We start from the raw sequence: 15,465 nt of genomic DNA, 5'->3' as shown, positions 1-15,465 counted from the left end.
TGTTTATGTATATATATTGTAGTACTATTTTTAATAGTAAAAATTTAAAAGAATTCAAATGCGTGCCCATAGGTGATTCCTAAAATAGAATATCATGCAACTATACCCTCTCTAAGTTTTGATCAGAAAGATTTCTGAGATGTATTAAGTGAACAAAAGCAAAGTAAACGAAAGGGTTTATATTTTGGTTCTTTCTGTGCACAAAGTTGGGAAGGTATTAGAGATCTCTATACCTTATTTGTTGTATATACATAAGAAACTCTGGAAGAATATCCAAGAAACAAGATACAGTTAAGCCATTGAGGGCAAAGAAGTGATAACTGTAGAGGGAGAGGAAGTCTAGACAGGAAGGAGTTTATTATTATAAACCTTTATGTTCTTCCTGGTTTTGAACCATAAAATGTATTTTCTCTTTTTTTTTTTTTTAAGATGTATGTATGTATTTATTTATTTACTTGAGAGAGAGAGAGAAAGAGAGAGAGCGTGCAAGCAAGGGGAGGGCAAAGGGAGAGGGAAAGAAGCAGACTCCCCACTGACTGTGGAGCCCTGCGTGGGGCTCTATCCCATGACCGTGAGATGATAAACTGAGCTGAAATCAAGAGTTGGAAGCTTAATTGACTGACCCACCCAAGCGCCCCAATATATTTTCTTAAAGAAAGAGAAGAGACTGGGGCCCCTGGGTGGCTCAGAGGTTTAAAGCCTCTGCCTTTGGCTCAGGTCATGATCCCAGGTTCCTGGGATCGAGCTCTCTGCTCAGCGGGGAGCCTGCTTCCCTTCTTCTCTCTCTGCCTGCCTCTCTGCCTACTTGTGATCTCTCTCTGTCGAAAAAATAAATAAAATATTAAAAAAAAAAGAAAGATAAGAGAAGTAAATGGGCGTAATTATTATTAAGTACGTAAGCTTAGAAAACCTTACCTCTAAAATGATTTTAAACAGGGTGCCTGGTGGCTCTGTCAGTTAAGTGTCTGCCTTTAGCTCAAGTTATGACCTCAGTGTCCTGGGATCAAGCCCCATGTCAGGCTCCTTCCTCAGCAGGGAGTCTGCTTCTCCCTCTGCCCCTCACCCTGCTTGTGTCTTTCTCTCTCAAATGAAATAAATAAAATAAAATAATTTTAGAGAAATAAAATGAGGGATACCAAAGTCTGTTTGTGTTATTTTTACAGAATTACAATGATCCTTATTATCTCTGAAATCCCCCAATGAGTGCCTAATACAGTGGATGTCTTTATATATATATTTTAAATTTTTCATCAAATTGAGTGACTGTATTATCCCAATCTTTAAAAACTTCAATTTGAAAACATGAAAACATACTTTTACCTTATTGTGTAAAATTTGATAGCTAGCTTTTTTCTGTTTAGTCACTCAGGTCTCTGTGTTTACTAGGTACCTGGTTTTGCTACTACCATTTTCCTCTCCTGCTGAATAAAAAAAAGTTTTCAACCCTCTTTTTATCCAGCTTTTGCCCCCCTTTGGTACATGAAAAACAGTTCGTATTTTTGAAATAAATATGGTCATATAATTGCTCATTGAATCTTTGACAGCAACCCCCCCCAACATCCTTAAAGGAATATTGAGTGAGTGACGTACCGAAGTCCCAGTTCAGAGGAGCCTCAGCACACAGGCTCAGTTTAGGAAGCTCATTCACACAGAACTTGCACTTTAGCCTCCAGTGAAATGTGATCCCAATGAAACATTTAAAGAGGCAGTCAAAAATAAATTGTTTAGTTATCCACTTTTAAGTAATAGCACTTTATATTCTATGATTTTGTTCAATAATTTAAATACATGAATACAAATACATGTACAATGAATGGATAGAGACTGATTCTTTGTAACCTTGTCCTTCCTTCACCTTGCATTTGTCGACTTAGACACCAGTAATCTAGAAGAACATGTATAATACTAAATAATGATAATTTATGTAAGATAAGAAGACAGAGAATCTTAAAATTCTGACACTATCTTGTTTTCCTTGACCAAGGAAATTAAAGGCTAGTCAGATACATCCTTGATCTCTTTTTGCTTTCCTGATGGTTAAAACCTGGGGCACTGCAGTCCCTTTTGAGGACCTCTGCCTTGTTAAGACAGAATTGAAAAGTTCAGAGAATGCATGAAGGCTAGCCACTCGATTGCTAGAAAAAGCAATTAGCAAACGACTAAGCTATCCCCTATTTGCACTTAAAAAAAAAAAGTTAATTGCTTATTTTTTTTTACCACTCTGTTTCAATATTATTACAAACCATTAGTCATCATTGAGCAGATGTGTCAAAGTCATCATTTTGTAAGAAATCTTTTTCTTTTTGAACCATTAAGAAGTCAAAGAAAATTTCTGATGGTTGCTTCATTTCTCTATTTCACTTTCTTTTTTTAATTTTTTTTTAAGCTTTTATTTATTTGACAGAGGGATAGACAGTGAAAGAGGGTGTACAAGAAGGGAGAGTGGGAGACAGAGAAGCAGGCTCCCCACCGAGCAGAGAGCCTGATGCGGAGCTCAATCCCAGCATCCTGGGATCATGATCTGAGCCAAAGGCAGATGCTTAACAACTGAGCCACCCAGTTGCCCCTCTGTTTCACTTTTACTAACAGAGCTTACTATATGCAGTTCAGTGTTTTCTTGTCAAATTAACTTGAAGACATGCATTGATTCAGGAAATAGTGAAAAGTTTAAATTCCTGGGTCTCAAAATAAATAAATAAATAAATGAAATAAAATAAATTCCTGGGTCTCAGGAAGTTGCTACTTTACAGGTGACCGTAGAGGAAGTGTGCGTTCGAGAAGAAAACCCTCCTCCCTTAGAAACCTTTTTTGCTTGAGAGCTGAACAGTGTGTATCCCCTCCTTCCTCTTCTTACACATGGGCCTGTGGAATTTAAATATATTTTGACAAAGTGAAGAGAACTGTCTCTGTAACATATTGATGCCAATGAGTTTTAAAACTATTTCCCTTGCAGGTTAAAAAAGAAAGGCCCTGGGAGGAAATGACTAAATCCTTTGTGTATATCTTCATTGACAGCTGATAATTAGCATGCGGCTTAGCGATAATAATTAGTTCCCTCTTGAGAACATTTCCGGATGAACTCTGAGTTGGTGCATCTCAGTTTAGTCTTGTTTTTGTCCAGTCCCTCCCCCAAGTAATTCATGTTATTTTTGGAGTAGGAAGAACTCAAGATGAGCTCTCTCCTTTTACCCGAGTCAGCGCTGTCCATTATTCGCACTGTGTTTTCTGGAGATTACCTGAGATTAGAGTTTCTTTTGTCCCCCTCTTCCTGTATGTTTTCCAATTCTTTCATCTAGGTGGCTTGAAGCAGTGCAGACGGATAAAGAAGTTAGCTATTGCTTGCTAAAGATGCCAAGCCCATGGGCTGTAATTTGGAGCTAAAATCACTAATATGACTTGAAGTGCTGACTTGAAGGCTAACAGAAGGAAAAAGTCTCGAGGGAGGGAAGCTTCTTGCTTGAGTTTCTTTTGCATTTAGTCCATACCTTAAAACTTCTAGTACATCTTAGAAATGAAGCAAATGAAGTAAAAACATTTTTATTTTCTGACAAGAGATGTACAACGTGGAAAATGTCACCAATTGACAAGTCAACAACAGGAAGACTTATGTAGTTACTTGAAATAGTTTATGTAATACAAATTAAAGGAAATTAAAATTGATATTAACCTCAATTTTCCTGTTGATGTTGCTGCTGTTGAGTTATTTTTAATTAATACTAACTGTTCAATGTTGGGGAAACCTTCCTTTTTATCTTATTTATATCAGCTCTGCAGAAATACTTTAGACTTCAGACATATTGTAATCCCTTGATGGACTAGATTTTTCTTCATTGCTTCTGTGAGTTCTATCTGTAATAGGTTATGGAGTCCTTGTTAGTAAGAAACAAGCTTTTCTTTTTTTTTTTAAAGAGTTATTTATTTATTTATTTGACAGAGATTACAAGAAGGCAGAGGGGCAGGCAGAGAGAAAGAGGAGGAAGCAGGCTTCCTGTTGAGCAGAGAGCCTGATGTGGGGCTCGATCCCAGGACCCTGGGATCATGACCTGAGCTGAAGTCAGAGGCTTAACCCACTGAGCCACCCAGGTGCCCCAAGACATGTCTTTTTACAAAACAGAGGTGATAGTTGTTCTTCCTTTCTTTATAATATTCTTCAACATACTGAAAGATCAATAATTTGCTTTTATAGCTGTGCTCTAATTAAATACTTTCCACTAACTTTTTCCCTAATAATTCTGTTTCTTTCTTTAAATTTTGGAATTCCATAATTTATCAAACTTTACTGGTCTTGTCTTATTAATTGCTTTTATTTTTACAGTGATCTTTTTACAAATAGAAGCACACTTGCATTCCGAGGGATTTCATATGGATGAACTAGATGAATGATTCCCTATCCCAAAAGAGAACAAAAATGGAAGTAATATTCTCTGTGCAGACAGTAAGATTTATTGTCCACTTGAGAGAGGGACTTTAACAACTCACTTTTTTTAATATTTGAACATGTTCCTTAAAACTTGGTAAGATTATACTGAATGTCTCTAAACTGTAGGTCAGCTTATTCAGTCCACTGGAAATACAGATTGCAATGAATTTATGTCACTGTATATTTATTTATGAATAAAGACAGACTAGATAGGTCTGTCTCTGGGATTGATACATGTACTTAATGGAGACAGCTCTGACCCCCCCCTAATTATAGGGACCACACTACTTACCACATGGCTTCTACATTTAATCATGATGGTTAATTGATTCCAAAGTAGCCAGTCTTCTGAAAGTTAGCGATTTATGAACTGTGAACACTGGCTAAATCAACTACATTTTTTTCCTTGGGAATTTAAATTCAAAGATGCAAAAACTATTGTGGTATTGTGGTGGGGTGGGAGCTGGATGGTCATACAACTAGGGGCTAATGTACACCTATTCAACATGAGCAAACTAATGAATAAACCCTTTAGAATCAGTATAGTGAAGTAGTGGCATGAAGAAAATCAAGAAGCAAAGATGCACCAGTTTTCAATGAAGAAATTATCTTGTGCTTCTCTTGGTTTTCCAGTTAATATGAGGCTTGGGTTTTCCATCCTTGGACCTATATTACTCTAATTTAATCTCTGTTCATTGAAATAATTAATGTCCTTCCTAACATGGCCATCAAGTCACTTTTGGTAGATTGCACTCTGATACAAATTCAGGTGGCTTGCATTGAGGCATGGAATTACAAGCAGAGGTGTGGCTCCTGATACCTAATTTTTTATTGTTTTTGTTTTTGTTTTTGTTTTTGTGGTGTTAGGTGTCTGTCATTGTATTTTTCAGCTATTAGGAGGACCTCTGGTCAAGTTTCTCTTAGTCTTAATACCAATGTTAATACTTAATAGTCAGGGTTCTCCAAAGAAACAGAACCTGTAAGAGATATATAAAATGAGTTACTGCCTTACACAGTTACAGAAGCTGAGAAGTCCTGTGGTCTTCTGTGTGCATGACAGAGAGACAGGAAAGCTGGTGGTTTAGTTCAGTCTGAGTCTGAAGGCGTAAGAACCGGGAGAGCTGACAATGTAAGTCTCAGTCTGAGGGCAGGCAAGAACCAACTCAGTTGGATAGGCAGGGGAAAAAAAGGAAAAAGAGTAACTTCTTCCTTCCTCCCTCCACCATTTGATCTACTCAGACCCTCAACACATTGGATGACATCCTCCCATGATGCTTTAGTTGGTGCATCAAGTAAATGGTAATCTCATCCAGAAACACCTTAACAGATATACTCAGAAATAATATTTAGCCAAATGTTTGTGCAATCCTGATCTAGTCAAATTGATATATACAATTAGTCCTCATGCCAACCAATGTTCCTAAGCAACTGATGGACTTTTTCTATAGTGTATAGTGACTTTTACTTTGAATTTTGGGAAGTCTGGGGTAATTTTGGTATTCATTTTAACGATGTATAGGGATATTAAAGAGCATCTTTCAGTTAATAAAATTAATTCCAGTCTTCCATTATTTTCCTTAATTTTCCCCCTTCATCTTGATAACCCTAACATTATATTTTTTCAGTTAACTGTATTTTTATAAGTCATCTCAGATCCTTTTTGGGAAGAGGCAACTTAAATAATCAGATAAGACTAGAAAATTGGAGTTAGTATTTAAGTATAAATATGTACAGCCTTTAAAAAAAACATTTCTATTATAGAATTTATTCATAATGGATACTTTTAACCGAGGATGTTGGAGGTCTAGGATGTTGGAGCATCACAGACAGTTAAGAACAGTTTGGGTCATAGAGAAAATTAAGGAACACAATCAGGATTTATACCTGCAGAAACTGACAAGAAATATATAAACCATCACATTGATATGTATCGGGCAGTATCATGATTCTGAAATAATATCTCTCCCTACAAGCCCAGACTTCTTAGGAATCTGTAATTGGCACTACTGTGTTGTATGGTGATGGTCAAAATAGAAAGTTGCAGAAGCAACTCAATAAGCTTCTCTCATTTTGTGAAAATGTTTAAAGAAAACTATAGTCTATTCATTGGGTCTTATAAGTTTAAAAAGGTAAAGTGACTTTAGGAATTATTCTAGGAAGTGTCTTCATAAGTAAAATGAAATTTATTGACTTACCGCCTGAGGCATGTCTATGATATTCAACTTAATGTATCCAAACATATCTTGGCAGCAGTTTCCTTTGAGGCAACATAAATAAAATAAGATCCACAGTTCCTTATAACTTAAAACAAGTGTTCTTAGACCCTATATATCATTGAAATATATGAAAAGTCATAAATATTTTAACTACTTCCCTTTAGGCAAGTTTAAATATGGCACATGTGATATTTACACTTGTTCATTATACTCCTTCCATTTGTTAAACTTCCAAAACACAAGTTTTATGCTGTACTTTGAAGGGCTCTAAAATATCTGTGTGGTTTTTTTTGCCATGTTTTTATGACCTCCACTTTAGAAATGCAATGTAGTCAAAGACTTAAAATTTTTGAAGGTGGAATAGAGGTTGACATGTAAGGAAACCATCCACATAAATGTTAGTTGGTATGACCAAGAGGCTTAGATGGTTGTTCAAGGTGACACAGGTAATTAATGGCAAAGCCAAGATTTGCATATGGCACCTCAGATTCTCCGTCTACAGGACTTTTTGTTATGACATACACATCTGTTGTACTTTAATTCTCATGTTTTTTTGTTTGTTTGTTTGTTTGTTTGTTTTTGTAATTTGAGTGATTTTTTGTTGTAATAATGTATGTCTATAGGGTGGTTATTTTAATTTCTGGGCATATGAGTTTATCAGTAAAATAAAGGACAGTGGTAATTTATTTTATTTTTAAAAAGATTTTATTTATCTATTTACTGTAGAAGAGAGACACTGCAGTGCAAGGGGCAAAAGGGGAGGGAGAGGGACGAGTAGATTCCACACTGAGTGTGGAGCCCAAGGCAGAGCTTGATCTCAATAAAGCAAGAGTGGGGTACTTAACTGAGTCACCCAGATGCTGCAGGGCAGTGGTAATTTAAACAGTTACTCCATGGCTATTCACTGTTGTGGGAGGAAAAAAAAAAGATAAATGTAAAGGCCATAAGCAAAGAACATTTTTAAAAATTTGCATTTTTTGGACGTACATTTCAGTTTTTTCTCTTTGCATTTTCCAGACTGTTTCTCCTTGGGTACATGAGTATATTTTTGTGATCTCATGGGATAGACCTGGCTACCAGAATGGGAAGATGGGTCTGAATAAAAGGTGATATACCGGAGTAAAATAAGCTTGATACCTCAGTAATCAGTCTCTATTACTACAGACAAAAAAATAAGAACTACCACCATTAGACTATTAGAAATAGACTTAAGTGTGGCAGAAATTGACGAGTTATAAAAATAAGTAGCTGTTGGGGCGCCTGGGTGGCTCAGTGGGTTAAGCCGCTGCCTTCGGCTCAGGTCATGATCTCAGGGTCCTGGGATCGAGTCCCGCATCAGGCTCTCTGCTCAGCAGGGAGCCTGCTTCCCTCTCTCTCTCTCTCTGCCTGTCTCTCTGCCTAGTTGTGATCTCTTTCTGTCAAATAAATAAATAAAATCTTTATAAAAAAATAAGTAGCTGTTAATGTCGATCTCTCTTTATTCAGGGGTAATAAGGTCCCAGTGACCTCATTGGGAAATAAGTAAGGTGATCTCTAGAAGGAACTGATTCCTGGAGTGCCTCCTCTACTGGTTGGGCTGTCCTTCATTTGATCTCAGAGTTTTTAATATGGCATAGACTTTATAATATGGCATCCACTCTGGCAACACTTTAGGGTGTGCTCTTGTATTTTATTCCTTTCATCACTTTATCATTTTCCAGCAAACTTAATTACCCAAACTCTGCACCTTACTGGATATGGTTTAGAGACCTATTAACTCTAGATGATGTGTAACCATTCTTTTTTAATTGCATCCTTTCAGATAATGATTTCACTATCCATAAAACTTGGAGAATTTTAGCAACCTATTAGAATAACAGGGGGACATTTTCTGGAAAAGAGTCCATTTAGCAGCCCTGATATAAAACCATAAGTGATCATATATAAAGACAAGGTGTAATGCCACTAGACGGTGTTGATCCATATTTTTGTTATGGTATCAAATCCCTAAAATGTGCATCCCTTACTGTTGGTAGGTGCCTAAGAAGAAAGGAAAATGATATGATTTTACCTTGACAAAATTGTTAAACGGGAAAAATTTGTCTTTCGGGATTCAGAACCCCTGATCATTCCTCTTTCCTCCTTCCCGGATAAAGCACCTAATCATTCTTTGCATCCCTCCTTCAAAATTTGTTCTCAGGGGCGCCTGGGTGACTCAGTGGGTTAAGCCGCTGCCTTCGGCTCAGGTCATGATCTCAGGGTCCTGGGATCGAGTCCCGCGTCAGGCTCTCTGCTCAGCAAAGAGCCTGCTTCCCTCTCTCTCTCTCTCTCTGTCTGCCTCCCCATCTACTTGTAATTTCTCTCTGTCAAATTAATAAATAAAATCTTTAAAAAAATTTGTTTTCAGATTCTTTATTTAGGTGAGGAGTCAAATGACTCAGTATCACTAGTTTTACCTTTGTAAGAGATACTTTGATTTAACAATATTTCTTACTGCATTTATTTATTTTTAAAAAGATTTTATCTATTTATTTGAGAAAGAGAGAGAAAGAGAGCACATGAGAAAGCACATGAGCAGTGGGAGTAGCAGGCTCCCTGCTGAGCAAGGAGCCTGATGTGGGGCTCAATCCCAGAACTCTGGAATCACAACCCTAGCCAAAGGCATCTGCTTAACTGACAGAGCCACTTGGAGGCCCCAGCAACATTTCCTATTTCAAACTAAAGGGTTTTTATTATTATTATTATTTTTTTAGTGTAGTTGACACCTTGTGTTACATTAATTTCAGGTGTATTAAACTAGAGGTTTAAACTCAGCCCTACTCCACAAAATTTTGGACACCTACAATTACAGAGTAGAGATTTAGACAGTAAATACTTTTATTTTTAATTTATTTGAGAGAGAGAGAGAGCAACCATGAGTGGGAGAGAATGGCAAAGAGAGGAGCAGACTCCCCACCAGAGCAGGGAGCCCAACATAGGGCAAGATCAACGCAGGGCTTGACCCCAGAACCCCGAGATCATGATCTGAGCTGAAGGCAGATGCTTAACTAACTGAGCTATCCAAGTGCCCCAAATACATTTTTAAAAAGATTCTGTCTATTTATTTGACAAACCATAAGCAGGGGGAGCAGCGAGCAGAGGGTGAGGGAGAAGCAGGCTCTCCGCTGAGCAGGGAGCCTGGCTTGGGGCTCTACCCCAGGGGACCAGGATCAGGACCTGAGCTGAAGGTAGAGACACTCAACCGACTGAGCCATCTAGGCACCCCAAATACATTTTTAACAGAAGGGGAAAAGGTCCTTCCTCTCTCTGTTCCCAGAAGCAGAGCAGGCACAGTGCGTGGAGATTGGTCACATCTCATCCTGCTTTCCTGCTTTCTGGAGTTTAGTGTCTGGTCACTAGTTCTCCCCCATTCTCTGTCAAATGTGTTAGGCTTTGACTTTCAGGAAATGAAGCTGTCTTTGAACTTGTCAGCATTTCCCAAGGGGGCCTCCCAATTTTTCAGCATGCAGGGTCCAGTCTTAGGGGCAGTACTTATATCATGGAAGGCTCTCCTAAATCACCTACCAAGCTTACATAAACAGTTAAATACTTAAATGCTGTAAACAGTTAAATACCTTCAACAAGCAAACAGATGCACATGCATGAGACGTGTGTGTCAGACTGTGACTTTCTTTCTTTCTTTTTTTTTTTTTTTAAGGATTTTATTTATTTATTTGACAGAGATCACAAGTAGGCAGAAAGGCAGGCAGAGAGGGGGCGGGGAGCAGGCTCCCTGCCAAGCAGAGAGCCCGATGCGGGACTCGATCCCAGGACCCTGGGATCATGACCTGAGCCAAGGCAGAGGCCTTAACCCACTGAGCCACCAAAGGGCCCCCAGACTGTGACTTTCTAAAACTAAGTGTATGTTAGTTGACACAAATCACTTGCGGTTTCTGCTGTAGGCATGAATACATAAACGCCAGCTAAAAATCAAGAGAGATCTCTTAGAGATCCCAACCAGTTTTATCAATTGTCCCTGCTGAACTGAATGCTATCATACATTACCTCATTTTTTAACAACCTGAGAGTTTCCAGACTCGGACACTTTGATTTTGGATGTAACTTTCAAAACCAAAATCAAGTGGAGACATTTTATGTGTATGTGTGAGTTGGCGTGCATCTGGAATTAAATGGACATGCTTTTAGAATATTTTTTGTAGATTTGGAATTTTTGTTGCATACAGAGAAGTAAATATAAAATTTACAGTAAAATGACTTTTCTACATAGCACTTTACATAAAGATCATGAAGGTTAACTCTTTTTGTATTTAAAAACATAGGATATCTACCTTACATATTGAATTGAACTTTTTAGATTCACATATTTGTAAAGATTTTAATTTGTGCACATTAAAATTTATTCCATTACACGTTTTTACTTGTTAAACAATTTTTTTAGTTTTTCTTGTTTTGTCAAGAAAGACCCTTATCAATATGGAGCACTGAATAAATTTAAAATGTACATGATTTGATAGACATACATATCATGAATAGACTACTACAGTAGTCTACTACAGTAGTCTAAATTTACTACAGTAAATTTAGTTAACGTCCATTATGTCACATAGAATTTTTTGTGTGTGTGATGAAAACTTTCAAGATCCACTCTTTTAGCAGCTTTCAAATATGCAATACACTATTGTTAATACACTGCGTATTTTTAATCTTTTGAGTAATAAATTCTAAAGGCTTCATATTAGTGATAAAATGATTGTTCTCATACCTAGTAGAACTATGTAGTTAATAGAGCCATGAAAGAAGTGTTATAAAGGTATTTGTATTTTCCCTTTTGTTTACCAAACATTTTCTTCTGCGTTTCAGAACTCTTGGATCTAAATCGAACATCGATCTTTCATAGCCCTTTTGGGTTTCTTGATCTCCATGCTATGCTGCTGGATGAGTATCAGGAGAGACTCTTCGTGGGAGGCAAGGATCTTGTGTATTCTCTCAGCCTGGAACAAATAAGCAATGGCTATCAAGAGGTATGGAAACACTGAACTGTGTATCAGGAGGGAAAGAAAAGGGAATGGGGAAGATAACTTCTTGCATGGTGTTACTTGAATTAGTTTTTGATTGTTGGCCATTTTAATATTCTGAGTGATTATTTTATTGGAAGAAATAAAACATCCATGAAAAATGAAGTCCTTTTGAGAGAAGTCTATAAAGTATCAAGAATGAACTTTTCTAGTGCACCACAGATCTCTGTATTCCCACAAGACTTGGGATTGGTGTGTCTGACATTCCTGTTTGCATGAAGGCCCTTGTCACCACACCCACTGTCCTGAGACCTGGGTTTGGAACATGCTTTTACCAGCAGTCCCTCTAGGCTTTATGACTACAAAAACCCCAGCCTAGAGAAATAAGGATGCGTGACCTTGCTATAAATATTAACTCAGGTGGGTGCTCCTTAAATGCTGGTGGATTAAAGTATATTAAAATAGGCAAGTGTCCAACATTTTCAAGCAAAGGTTGAATGTGATGAAAAAAGATAGCACTTAGAGTCTCTGCTTATACAGAGTTGAGTCTAGTTAAAATTTTTTTCAGACCCAAGTCAACCTTAAAGCATAAAGAAATATTTAGATGATAGTATCTTTCTGGCATAAAACTTGAAGAAATATTTAGACGATAGTACCTTTTTGGCATAAATGTATGTATTACATAATACATTTTCTTTACAATACACATTTATTTTTATGTTTGTCAGAATGATCAGTGTCCATATTTTTTAAAGTCACCTAAAAATTTATGATGCACAACAGCCTCCTTTCATCTCTGTCAGTTTCTAACCCCTAGAGAAAATTATTTCAACTCTTGTTACTTTTTCTGATTCTTACCTCCATTTTTCTAAATAACATTTGTATGCTATTCTTTCTTGATACCACTGATGTTAGACATTATCTATAGACTTTCTATTAAGGAAGATGGGGACTTTAACATTCTTTTCTTGCACTACCATAGCTAAAATATCTCTGCAGTATGTGAGAAGCCCCCACTTATCTGTCCCTTCATCTTCGCAGTTTAGCTTTAGCACAATTTTTATTTAAGGAACAACTATCAACATTAGTGTAATTAGGAAAATAGATCACACTTACTTATTTTTTTGCCACTTATGGGATTAAATACTATCCCTTCTTTTTTTCTATTTGCTTACATTTTATTATATTGCTTTCTCTAATTTTTCACCAAACACCAAACTCTCTACCCAACTTCCTCTCCTCTTCTCAGTTTCCATCAGTTCCAAGTTTTTGGTTTTTAAATTAGAGATATCTTTCCTGGTTTTCTTACCGTCCCAGAGTTTAATGCCACCATTATCCTTGAGCATGCCTCTACCTCTCACTTGTAGAGTTTTCTTGATGAGTTTATATGACCTTTTAGTGAAATATGGCTTCTGGTAGCTTCTTGAAGAAGGATCCAAAGTAAACTTCTGAGTTTTTTATGTTTGAAAATAATAATACTCAAACTTCACATATAATTGATGAATATAAAATTCTGGAATGAAAATCATTGACTTCAGAATTTTGAGGATACTGCTCCATGTTTATTTAAAGACTTTCAGGATAGCTGTGAGAAGTTAGTGCCTTTCTAATTTCAAAGTTTTGTATGTAACCTCTTTCCTTCCACTATATCCCCCTAATCTTGACACTAAGTGCCTCTGTATTTTATATTTTTCTCAAATTTCTCTTAGAGTTGATATATATATATATATATATATATATATATATATATATATATATTCCATTTACATTGGGCCTTCTACAGGAGACCTCATGGCTTTCAGTTCTGGAAAATATTTTTTAAATATTTTTTCTGCTTTCCATTTTCTTCTTGATTCTCTTTCCCTCCCTGTTCTGGCCTGTTTATTGTACAAACGTGGGACCATTGCTCCTAATTTCACCTACGCCTGTCCAATTCCTATTTTCTGAAGGACCACGGACTTCCAATTTCTGAGAATCTCTGAAGTTTTCATGAATCAGCTTGCTTATTGGCTCCCTTCACCTTGTAAGCATTTAGATTTCAGTTTTTCTAGTGTGCAGAGCCATTCAACACTTTTCCATATGTCAGAGAACTTCCACAGTGTTGCTGACATTTCTTTGGCTTCTCCACTTAAGTTCTGTCTTGTCCTTTTTGGATTATGTCCTTTCCTATCATTTGAGTCGTTGCAAGAGGGAGTGGAAGCACATAGTCTTTCCTTTTTACTATCATTTTCCATTATGTTTTCTCAATAGTTCATAAAAGACAGGCTATCTCTTTATATATGTAATACATATATAATATTTATATTATATACACACTCACACGTACATCTGTAAGACCATCTATGACCTCCTCCTTCTAGTCAAGTTCAGTGGTTTTTCCTCTCTCTGCTTGGATAGTCTTTCCACCACTAACTGTGATTTTTACCATATGGCTCTTATCTTGTTCTCTCCGTTACATCATCTATGTTCTCCGATTTTCTGTGAAGGAATATCTAAGCTAGGGATCCTAAGTATTGAATTCATAGAACAACCTCTGTTATGGACTGAATGTCCTCAAAATTCATATGTTTGAGCTCTTAACCCCAAGTACCTCAAGTATGACCATATTTGGAAATAAGACCTTTAAGGAGATAAAGTTAAAATGAGGCCATTAGGTTGGGCCCTAACCCAGGCTGATAGGTGTCCTTATAAAAGGAGGAAATTCGGTCACACAAAGAAACATCAGGGTTGTGTGCCTACAAGGGAAATACAGTGTGAGTCACAGTGAGAAGGTAGCCATCTATAAGCCAAGGGGGGGCCTCAGAAGGAGCCAATCTTGCCAACACCTTGATCTTGGGCTTTTAGCCTTCAGAGCTACGATAAAACAAATTTCTGTTGTTTGTGCCACCCAGTCCATGGTATTTTGTTATACCACAGCTATAATAAACTAATACAATCTCTATAAAAATTTTAAGTATGTAAATATGGAAAGATCCTTCAAGGGATGGGACATCCTTAAGATTAAGAATCTTTGTGTTTTGGAAGTGGTTTTTAAATTGTTATCCTTGGGTCAGGATCATGTAACCCTTATGGAGTTTGTCCCTGGAATCCACATTTATAGCAGGCTTTCTCGATGATTCTTCTGTACACAAAATCTCCTAATGATTTTCCTCAGCTGTTGTTTCTGACGTGGAGCTGAGACCAAGAGGTATCAGCTTCCCACATTAATGTGATTCCCCTTTTAGAGTAAAGGAAATTGAATCACCTACTTATTCTCCTTAGTTGTTTTGCCCTAATGGTGTCCTTAGGCCTGTAATGCTGGAAAGACTGGGGAAATGACCTGGGAAGACTCTATAAGGGACAAGGAGAGTGGTAGGGTTTCATGAACTGCATCTTAGGGCGCTAAATCGAATACTATGTGAACTTTGAAGCTTAAGGGTGCCATATCTCAAGAATATCAAGGAAGGTAGCTACACAAATTATTAAACTGAGTAACTTTGTTGCATTCAAGGGTAAATCCTCATTTTGTGGAGCCTGAAGTATATACAATTTAGTGACCCCTTCAGGAAATATCCTTATTCAGACATAAATCTCAAAATTGCTAAGGTCCTTCCCTGGGTCAGAAAAGAGTCATATTCCAGCAAGGAGCCCTGAAGTAACTTCACCTCACTGAGGTAAAGTTCTGAGGTAACTTCACAATGAGGTAACTTCACCTCACCTGCATTTATAGTTTTGTACTTTTCCTTCTTGGTTCCACAAAGTGATTAGCAATGAAAGTTCAAATAGAAATTTTGTATTTGCTTTCAGTAGCATCAGGATTAAAGCTAGGTCTGCCTGATGTACCTTTTGTTTAAAG

The 15,465-nt window shown here is 37.1% G+C and overlaps 1 protein-coding gene across 1 annotated transcript in view; it reads left to right on the top strand.

The window, feature by feature from the left end:
* SEMA3E (semaphorin 3E) overlaps positions 1-15,465 on the top strand; it is a 255,031-nt gene that overhangs the window by 130,352 nt on the left and 109,214 nt on the right. Inside the window, exon 2 of the mRNA XM_059170981.1 lies at positions 11,476-11,636. Within this exon, the coding sequence (XP_059026964.1) occupies positions 11,476-11,636 (161 nt within the window). The remainder of the gene's footprint in view (positions 1-11,475; positions 11,637-15,465) is intronic.

Source organism: Mustela lutreola, chromosome 4, assembly GCF_030435805.1.
Source record: "Mustela lutreola isolate mMusLut2 chromosome 4, mMusLut2.pri, whole genome shotgun sequence".
Lineage (NCBI taxonomy): Eukaryota > Metazoa > Chordata > Mammalia > Carnivora > Mustelidae > Mustela > Mustela lutreola.
The sequence above is the reverse complement of the archived record's forward strand: the minus strand, read 5'-3'. Positions and strand labels throughout refer to the sequence as shown.